Consider the following 23040-nt stretch of genomic DNA (forward strand, 5'->3'; position numbering starts at 1 on the left):
TGAGACACATTATTTTCCCTTCACATCTCTGATACCAGGGTGACTTCAGAATCAGTGGCATATCACACTGTCACCAAGGTTTTCCTTAGTGTTTATGAAATTGATGGTGTCTCAAGGTTGATGAAATATGGATGCTGTTATTAGTGTAAAGATTATAGTGCCTCCTAAGAATGCTGGCTAGAAATGTTGACTCTGAATCTAATTAGATCTCTAGGGCTGATTTCCATTTTCAGGAAATAACAGGATACAGGATCACGTTAAATGATGCCTGAGGAAACAGCCCAACCCATAGTATAGCTGTTTCTGTAATACACCTGACCAGGTTTCTGCAGCATGAAAATGGCAAGAAAAGAAAGGAGGAGCAATAAGGGGCCACTGTAAATTCAGGGAGCCTCGAGAGTAACCTCAAGTTGTCACGTGCCATATCTGCATGTGTGCGCATTTTTTGGATCATCATGTGAACAAACATCTGCAAAAAACAAGTCCTATTTGGAGACCGATGTAAGAGATTTGATCTTGTGTGATGAGCTCTGTATTCCCTGCTGGAGGTTTCTAACTTGCTTTGCTTTTCTCCTGGACCTCCCTGTGCTGATTCTACTCAGTGATGCACCTTCACTTGGAGAATCCTCTTTGTATCTTTCAGTAACCAAGAAAGAGGCCATAGCTGGGTAAGGTGGCTCATACCTGTTATCCCAGCACTTCAGAGGCTGAGGCAGAAGGATGTCCAGTTCAAGGCTAGCCTGGGCTATGTAGCAAGATGCTGTTTCATACAAACAATGACCAGACTCCTTATATATCTAATAGGTTATTCATCCTGCCATTTATGCTTGAAAGATACTTGGTGAAGTACATGGAATTCTAGTAAATGTTCAATGCATTTTGAATTAATATCCCCCACCTCCTTTAAAACTATGCATCACATGTTAAGTTCAGACTATCAGATGTTTTTCCAGATTCAACATTTCAAGAAAGTGTTCTTCTTTTTTTCCCTCCCTCCCTCCCATTCAAGTTTTTTAAAGTAGTAAAATATCATTCTGAGCCCTGGCCATTTGGCACATTCTCACTTTGAGAAAAATCAACGAAAGCCCTCCTTTACTCCAGGGAGGACTTGACTCAGCTTTCACAGTGCCCCCGTGGAGTTTGCAGTGCTGGTTGATATCAATTCACAGATAGTTTGGTCCCTAAAATTAGTTTCAGTATACTCTTGGAATGGCTTCTGGTACACTCTTTTTGCCAGAAGCACAAGCAGTGGGCAGATGGCTCTCTGCAATAAATAACCACTTCAGAGTGATTTGACTTTGTGAGTGTCACTGCACATTCACTGTTCTTGGTTTGTAAGACTAACACATTTCTGACTATCGTTTGGGGCACACAGCTGACCTCGCCCAACCGTTTGTTCACCTTTCTGGGGCTCAGTTTCTTTATCTGCAAAATAGGGATATAAACAGGTGTGGTATTTGCTCCAAAATGTTGTTGTGAAGATTAAATAGATAATAAAGAGCAGAGATGCAGGTGAAAGTTCATTTCCCTAAAGTCTTCTCTCCTACCCTCATCCCTTGCTTACCCCTTTACTATTTCTGGGGAAGTGGGTGGGGTAAGAATGGTTGCATGGATTCCAGGAATCAGGGGAAAGGGGAATAAAAGAGAGTGGTGGAGGGGGTGAATTCAAGTATTATATATTCAGTACATTTTAAGAACTTTTGTAAATGCCACAGTGTACTCCCACCCAGCACAACAATTAAAAAAAAAAGAAAAGAAGAAGAAGAAAGGTTGCATGGTTGGGTGGCTGCAGGTTCTGTAACCTTGGGTAGAAAACATTCAGGAGAAAAGTTGCATCTGTACTGAACTTGTATAGACAGATTTTCTTCTTGTTATTCCCTAAACAATACTGTAATAACTACTTACATAGCATTTCCATTGTATAACAAGTAATCCTGAGATGATTTAATGCATTTGGAAGGACATGTGTCAGTTATATGCTGTCGCTACATACACCATTTTATATAATAGACTTAAACTTCGTTAAGGGTTTTAGTATCTTTGGAGTCCTGAATCTGACACCCCATAGATAATGAGGGACAACTATATAAGAAATTGCCCTGCTTTGAATAGTTTGTGGTCTATTTGCTTTTGACACAGGGTCTTCCTGTGTTGCCTAGATTGGCTCCAAACTCCTAGGCTCAGGCAGTCCTCCTGCTTCAGCCTCCTGAGTAGCTGGATGACAAGTGTGAGCCACCGTGCCCAGCTTGTGGTCTGTTTGGAGAGATGCATATACGAATGTGAAGGAGTTAGGGACAGTATAGGCTTTGGCTGGGTGGCTGGGTGTGCTAGAGTGGGGGGCTCGGAGGAATTGGGAGGCTAGGGTCCAACTGGAAGGGTAGGCACCTGGCCTTGATGGAGGGTGCAGGGAGACTTAAGAGACGTGGGTGAGCAGAGGAAGAGCTGTGAGCCTTGCTGACTGGCTGGGGGTTGCCAGAAGAAGGAAATGTGCAGGTCAGCTTGGAAGCATACTGGGCAGAATATGTTGAAAACTGGTGTGGGAAGCTCGGATCTTTGTTTAACCCCTTCTGTAACTGCTAATGGCCTGGTGTCTGATGCCCCATTTGCGATGTATCTGGACATGAGAGACTGCAGATGAAAGGGTTCTGTGGCAGGATTTGATCCGTGTGTGTGTGTGTGTGTGTGTGTGTGTGTGTGTGTGTAATAAAGATAAGATCTCATTTAGGTTCTCGAATTTATGATTCTCTTGCCTCACTTCCCCCCTTCCCCAGAGTTGTGATTACAGATTTGCCACCCCGCCCAGCTCCCAGCTTGCAGATATGCCTCTTTTCCTTTCCTCAGTGCTTTAAACTTCTCCACTGTCTTAACTCTGGAGGTCTGGCTATACTGGCCTTTGTTCCCACATGGTATCAAGTGCCCAGAGGTTTAAGAGGTGTCCAGGTTTCATGGTCTCCTGCCCTGCTCTCCTGGCTGGCCTCATTTCTACTTACTTGTTTGAGTATGCAACCCACTGTTCACAGGCTAGCCAAGAGCCTCGTGTAGCTATTGAAAGTTAAATTACGTAGCATGGAATAAAATGCAAAGTTGTTTTCCATTCACACTGTCTACATTTCAGTTGCTAGGTAAGCATATGTGGCTAGTGGCTACTGTATTGAGAATAAATACAGACCGGCTCTGCCATTGCTGAATTGTTGTATTGAACTGTCCTAAGTTAGAGCTTACTTAACTGCCTCCCGCTGCCTTACACCTTGACTGTTAGCCTTACTTTCCTGTTGCTGCCCCATGGAAGCAAGTAGTTTGAAGGTGTCATGACCCAAGTGGTTTTCTAGCTGTTGAATCCTGGTGTATGGGTGGTAAGTGGCAGCAAGCCTGTAACTTCATAAGTCCTGTTACCCTAATATTAATTACTATGCCTTAACAGACCTTTACTTTTGCGGCTCATAAACTATCTGGAGGGAATTCCAGAAGAGAAGTTTTAAATATAGACCTTCCTGTGGCATCATTATTGGGATGAGTACTTAGAGAATCCCTAGGTGATGACTGTAAAGGACAAGCTTTTGTGACTAATTCTACCACCCTCATACATGCGTGCACTGAGTCACTGACTTCATCACACCTGTTTTTTTTATTGGGGGGGGGGTGGTTGTGTTATCTCTTATTCTTGGAATTGAACATGAGTGCAGTGCAGAGTGCTAATTATTTCCCCCTTAGTTAATGAGGCTGCAATTTAGAGTTTTGAAAACAGCCAGATAATGGATAGACACCAGCAGCATTTTGCCCTGATTTGAAAGGGGCGCCTAGTGCATTGCACTGAAACAGTGCTAACAGAGCATATAGGGTGTTTTCTTTTTGACCTGGCAAGTCCCAGTATCACAGCATTGGTCCCAGGGAGATAAGAGCAAATGGGTGTGTGGAAGTGTGTATCCATCACCATATTGTGTAAAATAATTCTGAACAAAGCTGACTGTTGGCATTTGGAGGATTGGTTCAGTAATTAGGATATTAAGACACAATGGATATGATACAGCCACTGAAAATGGGTGTATTGACTTGGGAAGGTTTCCATAGCACATTGACTGAAACATGCTTGTGCCTGCACATCTTACAGGCTAATTAACAAAATATTAGCAGGGTTATATCATTGGGTGGGACGATTTTAGGCAGCCTTATTTTTTGTAATTCATTCCTACTTTATCTCCTTGCTTTACTTACTTACGAATTAAGCCATGCTTTATATTTTTAAAGTGCTGCTTCCATAAAGAAGGGAATAGGCACTTCTTATTTGCCTAATACATGCCAGGCATGTTGCTTAAACTTTGCTACCCCTTATGAGCACTGTGTAAGGTAGATGCATTTGTAGGAGAAGCTTTTGAAGCCTGTAAACGGACAACTGGTCCAGTGGGTGGTAAAGCTGGGCATCCTCTCAAGGCTACCTGTAGAAATGCCTGGACATTATGTAGGCACCAGAGAAGTTCAGAGCTCAGGTGACTTTAGAGGTTATCTGATGTTGGCCAAGAAGTACTGTGACTTGTTCAAGTTCTTTAACTATAGAGAGATGAAAAAGATTAAAAATACAGAGTTGCATGTATTGTGACTGTGTTGCTCTGCAGGTGGTTTTTGACATAGTCAGGAGGCTCAGGTTTGTTTGCAGTTTGGTTACTATCCAGACTTCACGACCTTGGGTAAGTCTCTTGATGTCTTTGGTCAATTTTTCCACATTTTTGAATAAGGATAATATATTGTACATCTCAGGGTCATGGTGAGATTATTCAGTTTTTCTAAAAACACCTTAAAAACAATGCTGTACAATATGAATGGAAAGTCTTATTTCATGAGTTCATTCTTTTACATCTGAGGAATTAGCTTGTTCTTCCTACCTGGCCTGTCCCTTATGGGCGACCTATTTTTGAAGAGAAGGATTAGGCATTTCTTCACTGGTCAGTGAGCAGACCTCTTGTTCCGAAAGGAAAACTGTGATGGGCTCCTTTTTCTTGGGTTCCTTTACTCATGGTGGGAAAGACAGGACCAGGTTACAACTCTGCCTTTCTAGATTTTAATACTTAAGGATATCGTAAAGCATACAGAGAATGCTCACAGAGCACAGATGCAGAGCCTAGTGAATTACTGGAAAGCTCATAGTTGTTGAATTGCTGCTCAGGATAAGACACTGAACATTGCCACCCTCCCCAGAGGAACCTCCTACCTGCCTTCTGTGCTGATCACTGTCTTGCTCTTCTTTTTAATTTGATTATCTCAATTTGCACCTGAAGTTTATAGTTTATATTTGCTTGATTTTGAACTTCATACAGATGTGTATGTTGTTTGTGCCTGGCCTTTTCACTAGTTATTATGAGATTTATCTGTGTTGTTGAGTGTGGCTTGGATTCATTTATGTTACTTATTGCATCCCTTAGTATGAAGACTAGATCTTAGGCTTTCTGCAGTGCATGGTATCCAGGTTTCTGGCTCAGGGATTATTGTAAGTGGTGCTGCTCTGAGCATTCTTGTGCTTATCACCTTGTTGTACATGTGCCTCTGTGTCTATTGTTTATACCCCTAGCCGTGCATCTTCGTCATAAGTAGGGCCTCAGATGTGCTGGATAACACCAAGAGGTTTTCTTTTCTTTTTTCTTCTTTTTTTGAGATAGGGTCTTGATATGCAGCCCAAGATGGCCTGGAGCTCTCGATTCTCATGTCTCAGCTTTCCAAGTGCGAGGATTATGGGTGTGCACCACCACATCTGGCAGATAACATCAAACATCAAGAGGTTTTCTTTTTTGAAAGTAAAACAGTTTTATTTTATTTATTTATTTATTTTTTATCCATATGTGCATACCAAGAGGTTTTCTAAAGTGTGGGTTATATCAGTTTGCATTCCTGCCCAGTGTTAGGAGAGTTTCCATGGCACCACACTCTTGTTACCACATGGTCTTGTTGGTCTTTTTCATGTTAGTCATTCTGGTGAGTGTATAGTAATATCTCATTACAATTTTAATTTAATGAGGAAGCTCCTTGCTGCCTTCTATGCTAATCAGTGTCTTGCTCTCTTTTTCGTTTTATCAGCTCAATCGCTCCTTAAGTTTATGATTTATGCTGTCAACTTTATGCTGTAATACTTATAGCATAAACTGTAGTTGACTAGTGGAGGTTGAATACTTTTCATCAATTTGTGTCCAATGTCTTTTGTGAAGTGCATGTTCAAAAACACTTTTTTACTGCTTACTTGCCAATTGGTTTGTAGCAGATGTTTACATATTCTAGAATCAAGGCTGTTGTTGCTTTTGTTTTGTGTTGTTTTATAACTATCTTCCTCCAGTGTGACTTGATTTCCACATTCGCACATTGGTCCTCTGACATTCTTCATTTTAATTTGATCAATTCATCACTCTCTTTAAAGTCTGTGTTTATCATGTCCTGACGTTTTTCTTTCCTGTCCTCGAATGAAAGCTTTATTGTTTTGCATGCCACACTGACATCTATTATTGGATTGTTTTTTGTGCATATCATGAGAGAAGGGTCAGTTTTTACTCCATGTAGATAGTCTGTTGACCCAAGGCATTTCTATAAAAGACATCACTGTTCCAGTGCTCTTCAGTGCCTCCTTTGTCCAGAACGTACCCCAGTATGGTGGAGTCTGTTACTCTTTTACTCTTTTCTGTCTGCTGCTACAATTGCCAGTATATCAGCAGTTTATATTTAGCACTGATAGCACATTGCCTTAATTCCTGCTCTTTTATAATTCTTTTTTTCTCGTGGGTCTGGGATTTGAACTGTGGACTTCATGCTTACAAAGCAGGCACTGTATTGCTTGAGCCACTTCTCCAGTCCATTTTGCTCTGGGTCTTTTAAAGATGGGGTCTCATGAAGTATATGCCAAGGCTGTCCTCCAACTACCATCTTCCCAATCTTAGCTTCCCAAGAAGCTAGGGTTATGGGTATTAGCCACTGGTGCCTGGCTTTATAATAATTCTTAAATGCAGTAGGAGTAAGTTTTAGAAAAGCGTTTGGCTATTTGCATTCTCACATATGTATATTTTGGGATCAAATTGTGATGTTCTTTAAAAAAAAAAAGTAAGTTGGGTGCTGTGTGCATGCCTGTAATTCAGTGCTCAGGAGCCTGAGACAGGAGGATCTTGAGTTCGAGGCCAGTCTGGCCACATAGTGAGACTTTGTGTGCATACACACACATGTACAGTGTTGAGATTTTGAGTAGAATTTTGTTGAATGCTGAGATAGATTTGGGAGAAATGAGGTTTTCACCATTGTGAATATTCCAGTGTAGTTTATCGTTCCACTTATTTTGGCCAGCTTCAGTTTTTGTATTATTCCATAACTTTTTTAGTACAGATTTATTTTTGGCTAGATTTATTCCTAGGTGTACTATTTTTATATAACCTAAAAATAAACAGTTTTTAAATTCTTTTTGACTACTTGTGGAAGTAGAAATGTAATTGATTTTTTTTTATATCAACCTTTTCTTGCTAAATGTAATTTTGTAATATATCTTCAGGTTTTTCTACTTGTAGCTATATTTTCATGTAAGAATGACAGTTTGAAAGGTTAGAGATGTAGCTTAGTAGTAGAATGCCTGCTTAAAGTGCACAAGGCCCTGGTCCCATCCCCAGCATGGGAATAATCCATCCTTCCTTCCTTCCTTCCTTCCTCCCTCCCTCCCTTCCTTTTTCTTTTCTTTCTATAGAAATTTATGGTTTGTCAAAGCTAAAATCAGAGAAAATAAAGACAATAGATCACCATTTATTAAATAAATTAAGGTTTTTGTTTCTTGGGTGATACTAGGGTTTAAACTGAGGGCCTCATGCTTGCTAAAAGCCCAAAGAAAGGGGAAAGAAAGAGAATAAATGAATGTTATTGTTTCAGTTATATTTTTCCTTACATGAAACATTCTCATTCTACACGAGATATTTATTTAGACTTACCCTTTAATTACTCATAATTATTTCTTTTTACATCTTCAAGCTTCACTCAACTAATTTTTTGTTGTTTTTGTTGGTACTGGGGTTTGAACTCAGGGCATCATGCTTGCTAGGCAGGGACTCTTCCATTTAAGCCACTCCTCCAGCTTGACCAATTCTTGTAGTTTTTTTGTTTGTTAGAAAATCATTTCACTTTCTTTCTAGGAAGATACGTTGCAGGTTTGTGAGAAGTTACAGTCTTCCTTCACTTTGCTGGTGCACTTTATCTTTGGTGGTGATGAGCTTCACCTTCAAAAAGACGCATCCAATGTTTCTATGTGGGGATTCCTTTACCTATAATTTACAGGGCTTCTAAATTTGCCTTAAGGGTTTTTTTTTTTCCAGTTCTGTAATATTTTCAGTTATTAATGCTTTAGGTATTGCTTTTTTCTTTTTTTTGGTGACAGTGGGATTTGAACTCAGGCCTCATTCTTGCTAGGCAGGCACTCTACCACTTAAGCCACTCCACCAGTGCTTTTTTTCTTTTTAAAGTGTACAATTCAGTAACTCTTGTGTATTCACAGAGTTATATAGTTGTTAGCACTAGTTCCAGAACATTTTTATCACTCAAAGAAGAAACCCAAAACTGACGGCTGTTGCTTTAAAAGATTTTCTAAAATGTGGATATATGTGAGTATACACACACATATGGCATAAAATTTACCATTTTAACCAGTTTAAACTGTACAGCTCATTGACACTAAGTATATTTACTGTGTTGTCCAACTATTACCACCACCCATTTCTGGAATGTTTAAATGTTACAAATCTGAAACTCTGCACCCATGGAACACTTAACTCCCTTTCCTCTATCCCAAGCCTCTGGCAGTTGCCAATCTACAATGTCTGGATTTGACTACACTGAGTACTTCATTTAAGTAGAGACAGACAATATTAGTCTTTTTGTGGCCGGCTTATTTCACTCAACATCATGTCCCCAAAGCTCATCATACTTCAGCAGATACACCACCCCTGCATTTTTGGGGGCTGTGTTCCTAAGACTCCCTGTGGACACCTGAAACCCTAGACTGGATACCTATGATAAGGTGTAGGCACAGGACTGTGATGATTAGTCATAGTAAGAATTAGTAACAATAATAGAACAATTTTAACAACATATGTACAACATAACCTTATTGTCCTGTAGATGTGAGCAGCCTCCACCAATGCTTTTTTGTTTTTTTTCTTCATTACGTCTAATACTTTGACCTTTTCACTTAAAGGAAGGACCCTATTGCCTCTCTTTGGCAAATTCAAATCTCCAGCCACTTCTTGTGCTTTGGAGCCATTTTGAACTAAAATATGGTTACTTGAGCAAGAGCACCTCCATACTGCCACTGTGCAAACTGAGATTGCTCTTGAGCCACTGAGTGTGCAGCCTGGGTACAAAGGGGTGGTCTCGTTCTGGGTGGGACTGAAAAGCATGGTGTAACATTTTGCCACGCTCTTCAGTAAACACTTTAATGAATTTTTATTTCTAGAATTTTCCACCTAGCATTTTTGGATTGCGCTTGACTATGGGTAACTAGAACTGCAGCAAGTGAAATTGTGGCTAAGAGGATGTTACTGTATCAGAAACTGCTTCCTTTTAAGATTGAATATTGTTGCATTGTGTGGGTTGAGACTGCGCTTCTCCATCTGTACATCTGTGGGATATCTGGGCTGTTTGCACCTTTTAGTTGTTGCACATAAAGATACTATAAATGTGAGTGCACAAACTCCTTTGAGACCCTGCTCTCATTCCTTTGGGCATATGCCCAGAAGTGGAATTTCTGGGTCATGGGGTCATATGTTTAATTTTAGAGCACCCTCCTACCAACTTCCACAGTGACTCCTATTCTGTCCTACCGTATAGAGCTTCCCATCACAGCCTCACCAACTCTTGCTTTTTTTTTTTTTAAATAGTAGTCATCTTTTTCTTTTTTCCCTCCAATTTTCTATGTGAAAAGTCACATTTTATTATTTTTTTTTTGGCAGTACTGAGGTTTGAACTTAGGGCTTCACCCTTTCTGGGCAGGCGCCCTATTGCTTGAGCCACTCTGCCAGCCCTATAATATTCATTTTTTTTTTCTTGGTTTTCACCTAATGTTCTTTTCCTGCATTAAAAATATTAGATATATTCTTTGTACAGAGGGGATTTATTATGACAATCCCAAATAGGCTTATATTGTACATTGGTTAGATCACCCTTACTGTCTCTCCCCTGCGACCTCTCCCCGCCCCACTTAAGGCAATTGCAAGAGGTTTCTTTGTTCTATTTTATGTAAGTATATGAAGTCCATCAACCATATACCCTCACCTTAATCTCCTTCATTCACCCTCCCCCCTCCCACAAGTACCCCCCCCATACCTATTTTACAGTTCTGTCTTTTGTTATTAATATTTAAGTCAATGTTCCAAGGGGTTTCTTAATGTGTTCCTGTGTGAATCTACTTTACTTTGGTCCGTTCAACCCCTTCCATTACTCTCTTACCCCTTCCCTCCCATCCCCATTTTCAGCAGCTTTCAGTATACATCCTTATGTCCTCTGCCTTCACAGATGTTACGTTCTACGATATTGTGGATGCTCTGTCCTTTTCCTTTTCTCCTTCCCCGAGTTGCAGAGTACTTCCACTGTTAGAAACATGTTCTACATCTGAGTTTGTACATGATCATGGTTTTTTTGTTTGTGTATGTGTTTATCTTTTGGATCTATCTTCTACACAGGAGAGCAAACTTGCGGCCTTTGTTTTTCTGAACCTGGCTTATTTCACTTTATATGATGTCCTATAGTTGCATCCATTTACCTTCAAACCACATGTTGTCATTATTCCTTGTGGCTGATAAAACTCCATTGTGTATCTATACCACATTTTCTTGATCTATTCATTAGTGGTAGGGTACCTGGGTTGTTTCCAGAGCTTAACATCAGCTATTGCATCTTATCTGTTGCCTCTCTAACTTCCTCTTGAATCTGTTTAAGCTTATGTTAGTTCCTTATTCTCTGTCTCTTATGTACCCTTTTGAAATTCCCATCCCTTTGCTCATCTGTGCTTTCTTTTGGATCTTTTCTGTGTATTTTGTTTTCAGTTTAATTCTCTCTTCATCCGTATCCAATGCACTTAAAACAAAGTACATCCATTGGGTACTTAATTTGTCTGCCGTTTGGTTCTTTTAAAAATCTGTGTAATTTTAAAAGCCGTCATTTCTTTTCCCTCAATTTTCATCACATTTTATCTTTTTAGACATAGTAAGAGTTGTTATCTGTTCCTGATTATTCTCATATTCAGAATTCAAGTGGGCCTTTGTTTCTGCTAATTTTCAACTATATTACCCTGCATGCAAATTATCTTTGGCTATGTTTTGGACGTTATCTTTCAAATTGTTTTTTTACATAAGTAAATTGAGGGCTAGACTAAGTTGGTGTTCTCTCCACTCAGAACTGATTTGTGTTTTTATCTGCTAGGGCTCCAGGTCACACATGGGCCAAGTTCACCTTCAACAGCTGTCAGGGATTAGGGCTCTTCTGCGTCCCATGGTGTGAAGGCATAGACATTGGGTATCTAGCCCAAGGTATGGGGTTACTCCTCCACACCCTTGGAGGGCTTTCAGTCTAACTTTTGTCCTCTTAGAGGAGCCAAGAGTTTATCAAGTTGATTGCCAATGGCTTAGTGGCCTCTTCCCATCTCTGAATTTTCATTTTATGCATCTTGACCTGATAGTTCTTCTCTGATGCTTGTTTTATATTATAGAAGCATATTTAGTTGTTCTTAGCAGGAATGTTGGGCCTTGTTACTTAGTCGGCCATATTTCCTCCTTTACAAAAGCATCTTTTTAAAGTTTTTAGGATAAAGAAACTTTTGAATCCTGAGAACTCATCTCTTCCAGAGTGGTTCATAACTAGTCAGTAAGGTAGGACTTCACTGCTCCTCTACCATGTACCCAGCATTGTGCTGTATATTAGGGAAATTCTGAGCAAATGGAAAACTCAGTGTTCTTCATACTTCAGGGCTTTCAGCTGGGGAAGCAAACATCAGCACAGGTAATGAGGTAAAATGCTGCTTAGGGCTATGCAGAGTTAGCAGCACAGTGAAGATTAAAGACAGCAAGTGCTGGAGGCATCCTGACTTCACTTGCCTCTACCCTCCAGATCAACTTGCCTGGTGCCACAGGTCCTGGCTAAAGGACCTGGCACTCCCCCTTTTTAGCCCCTTCGTGGCTCCCACTGTCTTTGTCCACATGGCTTTGTTTGGGACTGCCCTGCTGCTCCCCATCCCTGCCTGGTTCACTGTGCACAGAGCACCTTGGTGGTGCTCTTCCCTTGGCATGGAGGTTTTTGTTTCTTGTGTGGGAAGCCAGATTTTTCAAAGCACAGCCCCATGCTTTCTCTTGGCACCCATGCTGGGTGCTAATGGCACAGACAGTGATCTGTGATGGGGGCCACACACTTTATGTACACAACTAATGAGGTAGCTGTTATTGGTCCCCCTTTACAAATGAGGAAATGAAGGCTCAGAGAGGCTTCACAGCTAATCTTTCTGGTTTTCTGATCAAGGACTCTCCTCCTGGTGGACTCTTCTCCAGTGGGGAAATGAAAACAGAAGGCTCTGGGTTGTGAAAAGCTGGTGGGTAATTGACTTCCATCCCTGGCCCTGAGTCTCTGCAGTCCCTTGCCTTCTTTCCAAGGCCCAGTTGTTTATCCTGCTCTGTTCTCTTGCTGCCTGTGCCCTTGACCTCCCTTGTCCTGTTTCTCTGGGACTTAGCCATATCTGCCAGTCTTCCCGGTGAACATCATTCAAGAAAAGCTGCAAGGCCACTTCTCCCAGATTGCACAGATATGTTAATCACTCTCCCACCGTAGTCTTGAGTGATTTATGAGGCTGTGGTGGGAACTGAAGGTAGCATTGTTAATTTTTCCATAATGACTACCTCCCCTATTTACAAGCAGTAATGCAGCTGTACAGATACTTAGGATTTCATCAAGGGAAAGTCATTTTCAATTAAATGATGGGCTGCTCCTTTTTAAAACTAAACTTTATTTTTTAGGAGAGTTTTAGATTTACAAAAAAACTGTCAAGGTAGAACAGAGCACCCCCATATGTATGTCCCATGCCCGCTTTTCCTATTATTACACCTAACATTGATCTGGTATATTTGTTACACTTAATGAGCCAGTATTAATAGATTATTATTAATGAATACATATGCATTAGTCAGATTTCCTTAGTTTTTACCTAAGAAAAAATGTCACTTTTTCTGTCCAGGATGTCACATTACATTTAGCTGTCATATCTCTTTTGGTTTCTCTTAGCTGTGATAATTTTTCAGACTTCTTTTGTTTTTAACCTTGACAGTTTCCAGGTCAGGTGTTTTGTAGGAGCCCCACTGTTGGAGTTTCTGTTTTCTTATGATTAGACTGGACTAATGAGCTTTGGAGTATCATGGAGGTAATGTTATGTTTTAATCACATTATATCAAGTGAAAATCACTAGCATGAATTATCATTATTCCTGTTGACCTCGGTCACCTGGCTGAGGTTTGTCAAATTTCTCCACTCTAAAATCCCACTCCCCCCATATAGTACTCTTTGGAAGGAAGACGAAGTGTGAAGCCTAAGTCCTCTTTAGCTTGAAAGTAAAGCCATTATTTTCAAATGTTTTACATCATTACAGAATGTCTTTTCTAAAAATCTGCTTACAAATTAGCCTTGTCTTTATTAAAAAAAAAAAAAAGGTGAAAAACTCATTCCTTTGATATAGCTAAGTAGCCAGTTGTAAGGCCAGTTTATGTATTGTGATGAATGGAGCAATTTTGGATTTCTTGTTTTGAAGCACTGTATTTCATAGCTGAATACCAAAGCCTTTCCTTGCTTTTGAGTTACAGGCACAGGCACTATTGACTGCTGTGCTAATGACTATTCCAGTGAAGTTACTGTACCACACAGAAATGGCTCTCTATTTGAAGCTGGAAAATAAAAGCCGGCTGTGTTCATCTAAATTTGGTATATACGTATTCTTAGCGCCACCTAGCGATTCTAGCTACCTGTGGTTTACTATTTTTTTAACTTGCAAAACAGGGAAAAGAGGTTTTTTTTTCATTTTTCCAAAAATTGCACCAAAGTAAAGCAGAGCTCTAGTTGATGCGAATGTGTTGTGTAGGTGTTAGCAGTACTGTCCTCGCTAAACGCTCATTGGACAGTAACGCAACCCCAAGAAAAGGATGGTTGCTGCCAACGGTGCGTGCGGTGCAAGCAGGAGGCGCCAATACCAGGTTGGGTTGTGGTGACTAATCCCGGAGTTCCACCCTAGTCTACCCGGTAGCTAGTATCTCCAGTAATCACAGCTCTCGATGCTAACCATCTATCGTTTTTTTTTTTCTTGAGACTTCTGAGGAGCCACATAACAGCGGCTTGTTTTTACCCAGAAGACCACGCGCGCCGTCTGTCCAAAAATTTGCATACGCGCCCCTCTAGGGCGGGGCGGCAGGGGGCGGGACTGCGGCACACTCTTGGAGTTGGCTGGCGCCTCAGGAGTTGCACCGCGCTGTGGCTGCCTTTTCTTTCATTTTGCCTCACGGACTATTTTTTGGTACAACTGTAAACAGCTTTTTCTACAGGAGCATCCTTCCCCTTTTCCCCTTGCTAATCAGTTTTAGCCTTCCCAGTCGGCAGGTGCCCTCCGGGCTCGGGACCACGGAGGCCAGACTTGTAGGGGCGTCTTCCTCCTAGAGAGTGGGCAGGAGCCCTGCTCCCCAGTCGCGCAGTTAACGCGCTCCGGGTGTTTCTCTTTGCAGGTGGTTCTTCTGGGCATGGACATTCTGTCGGCCCTGGTGACTCGGCTGCAGGATCGGTTCAAGGCGCAGATTGGCACAGGTGAGTGCGGAACTGGGTCCTGACTCGCAGCCCTCTGTCACTCTCCTCAGTTCCTCCACCTAAGCTGCCACTCCTGTGGTCCAGTCATGCTTGTCACGCCCCTCCCAACGCCCCCCTTCCCCCCAACCCGGTCAGCTTTCCTTCCCCCTCCCACCTTCCGCAGCTGAGCCTGCATTGCCTCCTCCCTCGCCTTACTGCACCTACTGACATTTTGTCCCCCTCCCCATTCTGCTTGCTTCTAGCCTTCACGTTGTAATACGGAATTGTGTTTTAATATGGTACTGTTCTGATGAAGTATTATTTGCAAAATTAACCATCATCCTTTTGTACCAGCCAAGTCATGTTTGTCCTCAGCCCTTTACTGAGCAACAGTTTTCATGGAGAAGTCCTGCAAAAAAATCCAGTTGGATTTTTCCACGGATGATTATTGTTGACATTACTATTTTCACCTTGAATGTTAATGTCACTGCATATATGCAGTGAATACTCAGTTTCTTATTTTGAAGGAAAAGCAATGTCAGCAAAACCACCACAGATTTCATAGATTTGGAGATGGTTTAGACATCAGTAAATTCCCGACTTCTGGTTTTTCACAATAGCAATATAAGCACTGAACATCTCTGTTTATGCAATCATTTCCTTACAGAATTTCTCCATTTCTTTTAGTTCCTATGTGTTGTCCTCTGTAGCCTTCTGGTCAGTGTAACCTTTAAAAAATAATGAACCATAAAAGAAAACTCCCTTTTAGAAATTTCATATTGTAAGTTCCCTTTTTCTCTAAATTAACTGAATTATTCAGGTATGTCTCTTGTAGTAGAGGTTTATGGACTCACATAAAGTCCAGTAAGCTTACCTCTGGCCCCTGGAGCACTCTAGGATGGCTCACACTTCAGTGTGAGGAGCAGGTGTGGAGAGCAGGGCTCCATCTGGTGTGTGTATCTCTGTGTGATGTAAAACAAGAAGCTCACAAGGCCAGTGAAACATGGATTGATCCATAAGCACCCGTCTCCTCCACCCTCCCCCAGCAGATGTGCTGGAGCCCATCACCCTCTTTCTTGTTTTTGTATCCTCCCTTTTCTGCCAAATCCATCCATTTTAATATCTCACCACTTTATATGTCTGGAGCTGACTGGAGAAAGGTGGGGTCAGGAAGGAGACAAATTGTTCATGCAGAGGATTTTGTGGTTACTCTTACGGATTTCAGCAAGAGTAGGGTTGTGAGCAGGATTGGGTGGTTTTAGAATGAGGTCCATGAGTTAGGCCAGGTGACCACAGACTCTCCCATTTGATTAATTTCCATTTTGATTTCCAGTACTGCCAAGTCTAATAGACAGACTGGGAGATGCTAAAGATTCTGTGAGGGAACAAGACCAGACTCTGCTGCTAAAGATCATGGATCAAGCTGCTAATCCCCAGGTATGGCAAAGAGTACTGTGCTACATATTTGCATAGGTGAACATGTTCATAACATTGGATCTGCCACCCAAAATACGATATTTAAGTAAATACGCAGCAAAATGTATCATTTGAATAAAGTGGTAGATCTAACATGGGTTTTGTGCTTGGCTTAATCCATTAAACTTTTTAGCTCATTTATGTGATTAGCTCTTCATTTCTCTGAAAAGAGGCAGCTGTGGTGTCTGGAGAGCCAGGAGGTCTGACCAGAGCTCTGGTCCCTGGCTAGCGAGCTGGGCCTGCTAGAATATACAAACACAGCCTTGCCTTCCAAGGTCCCACTAGTGGACCATTGCTCAGGGTGCAGTTGGACCAGTCAGCAAAAGTCTTCCCAGGGAAAGATAAACTTGCAAGTGTTTGACTTGTGAATAGGGTGGTGAGAGCTGTCCAGGCAGAGAGCAGTGGGGGTGAGTATGTGACCTTTGTAGGTCACCTGCTCTCCTTTGGCCTTAGTTTTCTCTTATAAATCAGTCCTTATAAAATAGGGCCAATTATACCTCCTTTTCCGAGTTGTTGAGAGAACTACAACACATAAATGTACGTGTTTTGAACATTTTAACTTGATCTGTTTGATAAAATAGTATGTGTTGTCATTCTTTAGTATGCTCTTGAAAAGCATTGAGTGAGTCGGTGGAGAACGGGACCAATTTGGCTCCTGCCAAGAGGCTTCTCCTCTGTTGACCTGTTAAGAAGTTTCTATCCTCTTACCTGTTCTTTGCCACTTGCAGTATGTGTGGGACAGAATGCTCGGAGGCTTCAAACACAAGAATTTCCGCACAAGAGAAGGCATCTGTCTTTGCCTTATTGCAACACTCAATGCGTAAGTCTGGGAAGACCCTGGAAGTGTTACTTGGCTGAAGCTTTTGAAAAACCTTTTATTCTGAAGTAATTATGGATTTATAGGCAGTTGCAAAGAAACACCCTGGGAAGTGTGCCCCTCCTCAACCCCAGCAGTTACATTGTATAGCACAGTGTCAACACCAGGAAAACAATACTGTGCAATTCATTGAGCTTATTCAGATTGCTCTGGGTATACTCTTGCCTGCAGTGTATACAACTGTATTGTCTAGTGGGTTCTCTCCCACTGCCCCTCTGAAGCCCCACTTAGCCTGTTGTAACCATTAACCCATACTCCATCTCTATGATTTTGTCATTTTAAGAATGTTATGTAATAGTGCTGGGGGTGTGGCTCAGATGGTAGAGTCCTTGTCTAGCAAGCAGGAATGCTCCAAGTTCAAACCCCAGTACTGCTGGGGAAGAAAAAGAGAATATTATGTTTTATAGATGGATAGATAGCAAGCGTAGGAAACCCATCAAACATTGTTTGGAAATGTGAGGAAAGGAAAGGGTTAAGGGGATAAAATAGAGGGGGTGAACTTCTTTAAATTCACTGTACACATTTATGCCAGCATCACAGTGAAACCCCCCGTACTATTAATATTCTTAATAAAAAGTTATAAAAAAAGAACATTATATAAATGCAGTCATATAGTATACAATCTTTTGAGATGACTTCCTGCCACTCCACCCCCTCCTTGCAAAATATAATTCCTTAGAGTTGCAACATATGTTGGTGATGGTAGCAGTGGTTCACTTTGGTTTTTGTTGAGTGTAATTCCATAATAGAGATGTATCCCAGTTCATTTAACTATCCACATATCAAGGAAAATTTGAGGGAATTTCAGTTTGGGGCTGTTAAAGATGAAGTTGTTACAAACATGCACATGCAAGTTGTTACATAAACAGAGGCTTTCGACTCTCTTTGATCAGCACAAGGGCAATGGCAGGTCATTTGGTAAACCCATTTCTAATTTTAAAGGAAACTGCCAAATATGTTCCAGAGTTTATTGTGCCATTTTATCAGTGTATTTTCAGAGGATGCTTGTGGCAGCAATGCTTGTGGTGGTAGAAGGTGTGGATAACATGAAGGTCCCCAGTAGGGCAGTGTGTAGATGGACACTCTTGCAGGCATTTGGTCACAGTCTTCTTGTGCATCAGCATTAACAAGAGCAGGAACTGTGCCACAGCCTGCAAGGACTTTCCAGTGATAACCCTCAAGGAACTTGCAGTGTGGTTGGGTCCACTGAATTTGGCAGGACAGAAGTGTGACTTGACACAGTAATGCAGAACTAGCATATGTGAAGCAAGCAAGATGGCAAGAGGTGGGTTCTAGGTAAAGGGGCTAGGCCACTGAAGGGTTTTAGCTCTGTGCAAAGAGGCCATTGAGGCACATTTACTTTGGAACCAGATGGATGGCATGGAGAGAACCTTGGAGTAAGGGGTAATAGAGCTCTGGGGAGGGAGAGATAGGGCAGGTGGGGACACAGGCCTCTTTCTTTCCTTTGTTCTCACTAATAACAACATTCTCCCTTTGTTTTCAGCTCTGGAGCACATACTCTAACACTAAGCAAGATTGTGCCACATATATGTAACTTACTTGGAGATCCAAATAGCCAGGTGAGTGAGAAAGAAAATCCTGGGGGAAAAAGTCATTGCTTAAAGACCACTCAGATGCATTCTGGTATTCTGTGCATAGAATACCAGACATACCATAGGTGGTGGGACATACTTGTCATTATAGAACTCTAATTATTGCTTTAGATATCACCAGCAAATGTGGTGGTCACTCTCCCACCTACTATACATAAAGCCGAGAGGTCACTAACCTATAAAATGATGTCATCCAGTCCAGTCTACCAGTAAGACTACTCTGGTCACCCTCTCTGTAGCCACAAGGGGTAGGGATGGAGTTGGGATGAGAATGATTAGAAAAGGGGCCTGAGATGGCTTTTCTGTATTTTGCTTTGGGAGGTGTATATCCTTGTAGAAAGTCTTTGATCTGAACCCTTAAGAATGTGCTTTATGGAAAAAAAGAAAGTACTCCTTCCTTAGCAACTGATAGAAGAGGAGCTGGTCATCTGTACTATGGCCACCAGGCATCACAGTCTCATGGCATCTGCTCTGTGATCATCCATTAGACAGTTGAAGAAGCATTCCAAGCCTGGCCTCCAGGGCTGGCCTAGTTCAGTTCTTTTTCTTGCCCGGTCATTTTTATTACGTCAAACTTGTAGAATGGAAAGTCACTTCATTAGATAGGAAGGCAGAAAATGGGGCAGTAACTTAACAAAAGAAGTAGATGTAGTCAGTAGGCATCTCATTTGAAGTCTTGATTGCTAAATTGCCCTCCAGAGATGTTATGGCAACTCTCCATTAACTGGTTCCAGTCCCTCTGGGTCTGGTCCTTCCTGTTCTCCGTCCCCTATTCTCCATTCATCATCCTTCCTGTCAGTAGCCAGTGCTTCACCTCCTCTCTGGTGTCTCTTGTGGTGCTTGTACCTTTTCTGTCTCCTGTGCTTATCCTCTTTCTCTTACTCAGCCTTCACTGAAGGTGCATGCTGTTAGAAATACAATTCTTGAACATTCTTGATCATTGAATCATACTTTATACTAAATGTTAATTAAAAATTTGACTAAAGTAATTTTTGGATTATTTTGCCTTTATCCCCTACTTTGGTCTTTCTGTTTTTGTTTTCTGTGTTTGAAAGTCCTTATAGAAGTCACACTTTGAGGATGTCACTGCTACCACACGGTACCTCTTAATTAAGCAGAAAAGCTATTTTGGCTAGGTGGGGTTCTTTGTCCCTGATTTAAATGCTTCCATTGGCCAGACAAGTGATGTGGACATTCACATTGGGCCTGTAGGGAGACCTTGGAGCCTAGGAGTGAAAATTGGCCTCCCTAAGTGGACTTGTATTGCGGAGACAGAACAGACTTGAAAGACAGCATGTAGGACTACACTGTGACATTGTTCAGCATCTGGTTTGGGGAGGGGCAGGGATTCCACTGCAGTGTCTTGCCAGGTGTCACCACATGCAGTAGGGTCACCCAGTCCTCCTGTTCTGCCCTTAACTCTTGCCCCCACACCTCCCAAGAGCTTTCCCTCTGGGCTTGCCGCATCAGGACAGATGGAATTTGAAGGAGGGTCGCTAGTATGATGTCACTTGAGCATCATATTGTCAACTAAGGTGGGTGCCGTCCTTCAGAAGGTGTGGAGGGGACAGCTCCATGTAAGCAAAAGTGTGTGTGACAGTGTCCCCAAACTAGATTCTAGGCGGTCTCAGTGGTGTCATCCTAGGTGGCACCTGTTGGGTTTGTCCTGTGTGCACAGCTGAAGTGGAGATGTGAAGGACACATCTTGCTATCCCTGGACCCTCCCCTGATGTGTGTATACTGTGGGATAGTGTCAGCGGTTCCCTGCCTAAAAGGGCACAGATTCCTTGTAGATTTCGAGGGACATTGGAAGTGGACTGTTTTAACATTTAAAGTTTTGAAACAGTCACATTCTGGTCCTTGAAGCTTTTCCAGTGAGTCTCTGAGAATGTCTGATTCTTCCTAGGTTTTCTCTTCTGAAATTTTCTGCTAGGACCTCTCAGTTAGTAGTCTGCCCCACACCAGCACAGAGAAGTTCCCTGAAGACTGTAGCAAGGGTGGAGGGACTGGTCTGTTCTTGTGTTGGGCTGCTTCCAGATACCATTTTTCTCCTTTAGGTCTGGAGCAGGGGTTGACTTGTAAGGTCTCTCCTGGCAAGGTTTTCCTTGTTTTGGAGGTGGTATAGATTAATTTCACGTGGGCAGCACAGTGCCACATTCAGTTGTCTGACTTTAAGAGAGCATTGAGTCTTGACCATAGTGAGTTAATATGAGTGTGTGTCAGCCTCTCAGCTGGCACATCCCAGTGCAATATAGGAAGCCTGCTTAAAAACGTGGCCTGGCATCTCTCCTGCCTTTCCATTTAACAGCCAGCTGACCTTTGTGGGCACTTGGATCTTGAGCCTCAGTTTCCCTGTTAGAACAGCAATAAGTGTCTCAGTCCCCATTCCTTGTGAAAATGCTTTGGAGGGTGACTGTTCTTGCCCCAGGAGTGAGCTGTAGAACTAGGTAGAAGACTGTTAGAAGGGCCACATTGCTTACCAGTGTTCTCGTAGTCTGAGATAATCATTTTCATTTGCCATAATCACAAACTGCCATGTGCCAGTTGGTTTCTATGAAATCTTGGATGTATAATGTTTTAAATAGATGAAAACACCTCATTGTAGAATAATGTCACTTTTTGTGTGTGTGTGTGTAGTACTGGGGTTTGAACTCAGGCTCCGTGCTTGCTAGGTAGGTGCTCTGCTGCTTGAGCCACTCTGCCAGCCCAACATGACTATCTTGAAGTGTACTCATAATATTGGCAGTGGCATACTTATGCCACATATTGAGAACACTATACACAAACCTCTGTATCAAAAAATCAATGTCATTAAATGGTTGGTGCTCCTGAACTGATTATCGGTAGCCATAATAATGCAGCTTAAATGCCAGATAGCTTTAAATGCGGTTGCATCTAGTTGCTGTAGATGCCCATCACAAAGATTGCATAATTTTTCATGAAGATGCAAGGAGATAAAACAATTTTCATATGACTGAAAGTGAGAAACTTTAAAAAAGTATTTGAATGTGTGCTGGAGCTTGAACCCAGGGCCTTGCACATGCCAAGTGCACACTACCATTGAACGCCATGTCAGACCTTACTTGCCTTTAATTTTCCCATTATGCTTTTCTTCAAGTTCCTGACTTTGAGGGTCAGGACTGTACCTTGTTCCTGTTTATAGTCCTAGGCCACCTTATAACTCTTGGAAAGACTTTCCCTTCCTTGGAAAGACTAGAGAGGACTTTTGTGTTTGTTAGTGCTCACCACCCTCAGGTGTCTGGTGGAGGAGTTAGCCTCCAGCCCTTCATTGCCTTGTCACGAGTTTGCAGAGTCCTCTCACAACTTTTAAGGCAATGTCAGCTGGACTTGGTGTTTAAGATGGCTGGGCATGGTGGTGCACATTTGTAATTTCAGCTACACGGGAGGCTTAGGTAGGAGGATTGAGGTCTGAGGCTAGCCCCAGGCAAAATTGTGAGACCCTATCTGGAAAATAAAATTAAAGCAAAAAGGGTTGGGAGTGTGGCTCAAGTGGTATAGAGTGCCTGTCTACACGTGTGGGACTCTGAGTTCAAGACCTATTATAAGTATAAAGAAGTAAAAAATAAGTAAAGTTAAAGAAAGAAAGAGTGAACTCTGTTAATCACTCCAGCCTTAGAGGATACAAATTCATGTTCATAGTGCTCCGAGTACAAAGTAGCTGTCAGGGCAGGCCTCCCAGAAGCTTCTTGGGGGGTCTTCCAGAGATGTACAGTTCTGTGGATCAGGATGCTTTTGTCTGCAAGGAACTCTGTAAGTCACAGTGGACTTTGTCCTCTTAGCTGTCCCTTTGGGCGCAGCACAGGTACAACTGGATGTGCATACACAGGGAAGGCTTAGTTGGGAGCCTGAGCACCAACTTTCCACATCAAAAGGTTCAAACATGCACAGAAGTGATGAGAGCAACACCACACATTCCATGGACCACTATCCATCTTCAGCTAGTCAGACGGAGCCAGTTTAATTTCATGTTTCCCCTCCCAGGTCCCATTATTTTGAATCAAAATTTAGAATGCTTTAAAGCAAGTCTTAGATACCATTTAATTCCAAGTACCTTAAAAGATAAGGGCTTTTTTCTTCAAAAACAGCCCTGATACCATTGTCACTCCAGTTCCCCATGAATGAGTCATTCTCTCATTCTCAATGTACCAGACAGTGTCCCTTTGTGACAGCTCTTTCTTTCCAAGAGCAGAGCATTCTTACAGGTTCCCTCATGTGGCGTTGTAGACAGTTGCATCCCACCCTGCATGACCA

General features: G+C 42.0%; 1 protein-coding gene and 1 non-coding gene across 27 annotated transcripts in view; one reads left to right on the top strand and one right to left on the bottom strand.

The window, feature by feature from the left end:
- Clasp1 (cytoplasmic linker associated protein 1) overlaps positions 1 to 23040 on the top strand; it is a 251589-nt gene that overhangs the window by 71891 nt on the left and 156658 nt on the right. For all 26 annotated transcript variants that reach the window (XM_074070502.1, XM_074070503.1, XM_074070504.1 and 23 more), the window contains 4 exons: positions 14745 to 14823; positions 16136 to 16239; positions 17007 to 17098; positions 18660 to 18735. In XM_074070502.1, coding sequence (XP_073926603.1) covers positions 14745 to 14823; positions 16136 to 16239; positions 17007 to 17098; positions 18660 to 18735 — 351 coding nt within the window. The remainder of the gene's footprint in view (positions 1 to 14744; positions 14824 to 16135; positions 16240 to 17006; positions 17099 to 18659; positions 18736 to 23040) is intronic.
- LOC141422994 (U4atac minor spliceosomal RNA) lies at positions 14051 to 14176 on the bottom strand. The gene has a single exon (XR_012447673.1). It is a non-coding gene; the product is annotated as a U4atac minor spliceosomal RNA (small nuclear RNA).

The sequence above is a fragment of the Castor canadensis genome, chromosome 4 (assembly GCF_047511655.1).
Source record: "Castor canadensis chromosome 4, mCasCan1.hap1v2, whole genome shotgun sequence".
NCBI classification, from domain to species: Eukaryota; Metazoa; Chordata; class Mammalia; order Rodentia; family Castoridae; genus Castor; species Castor canadensis.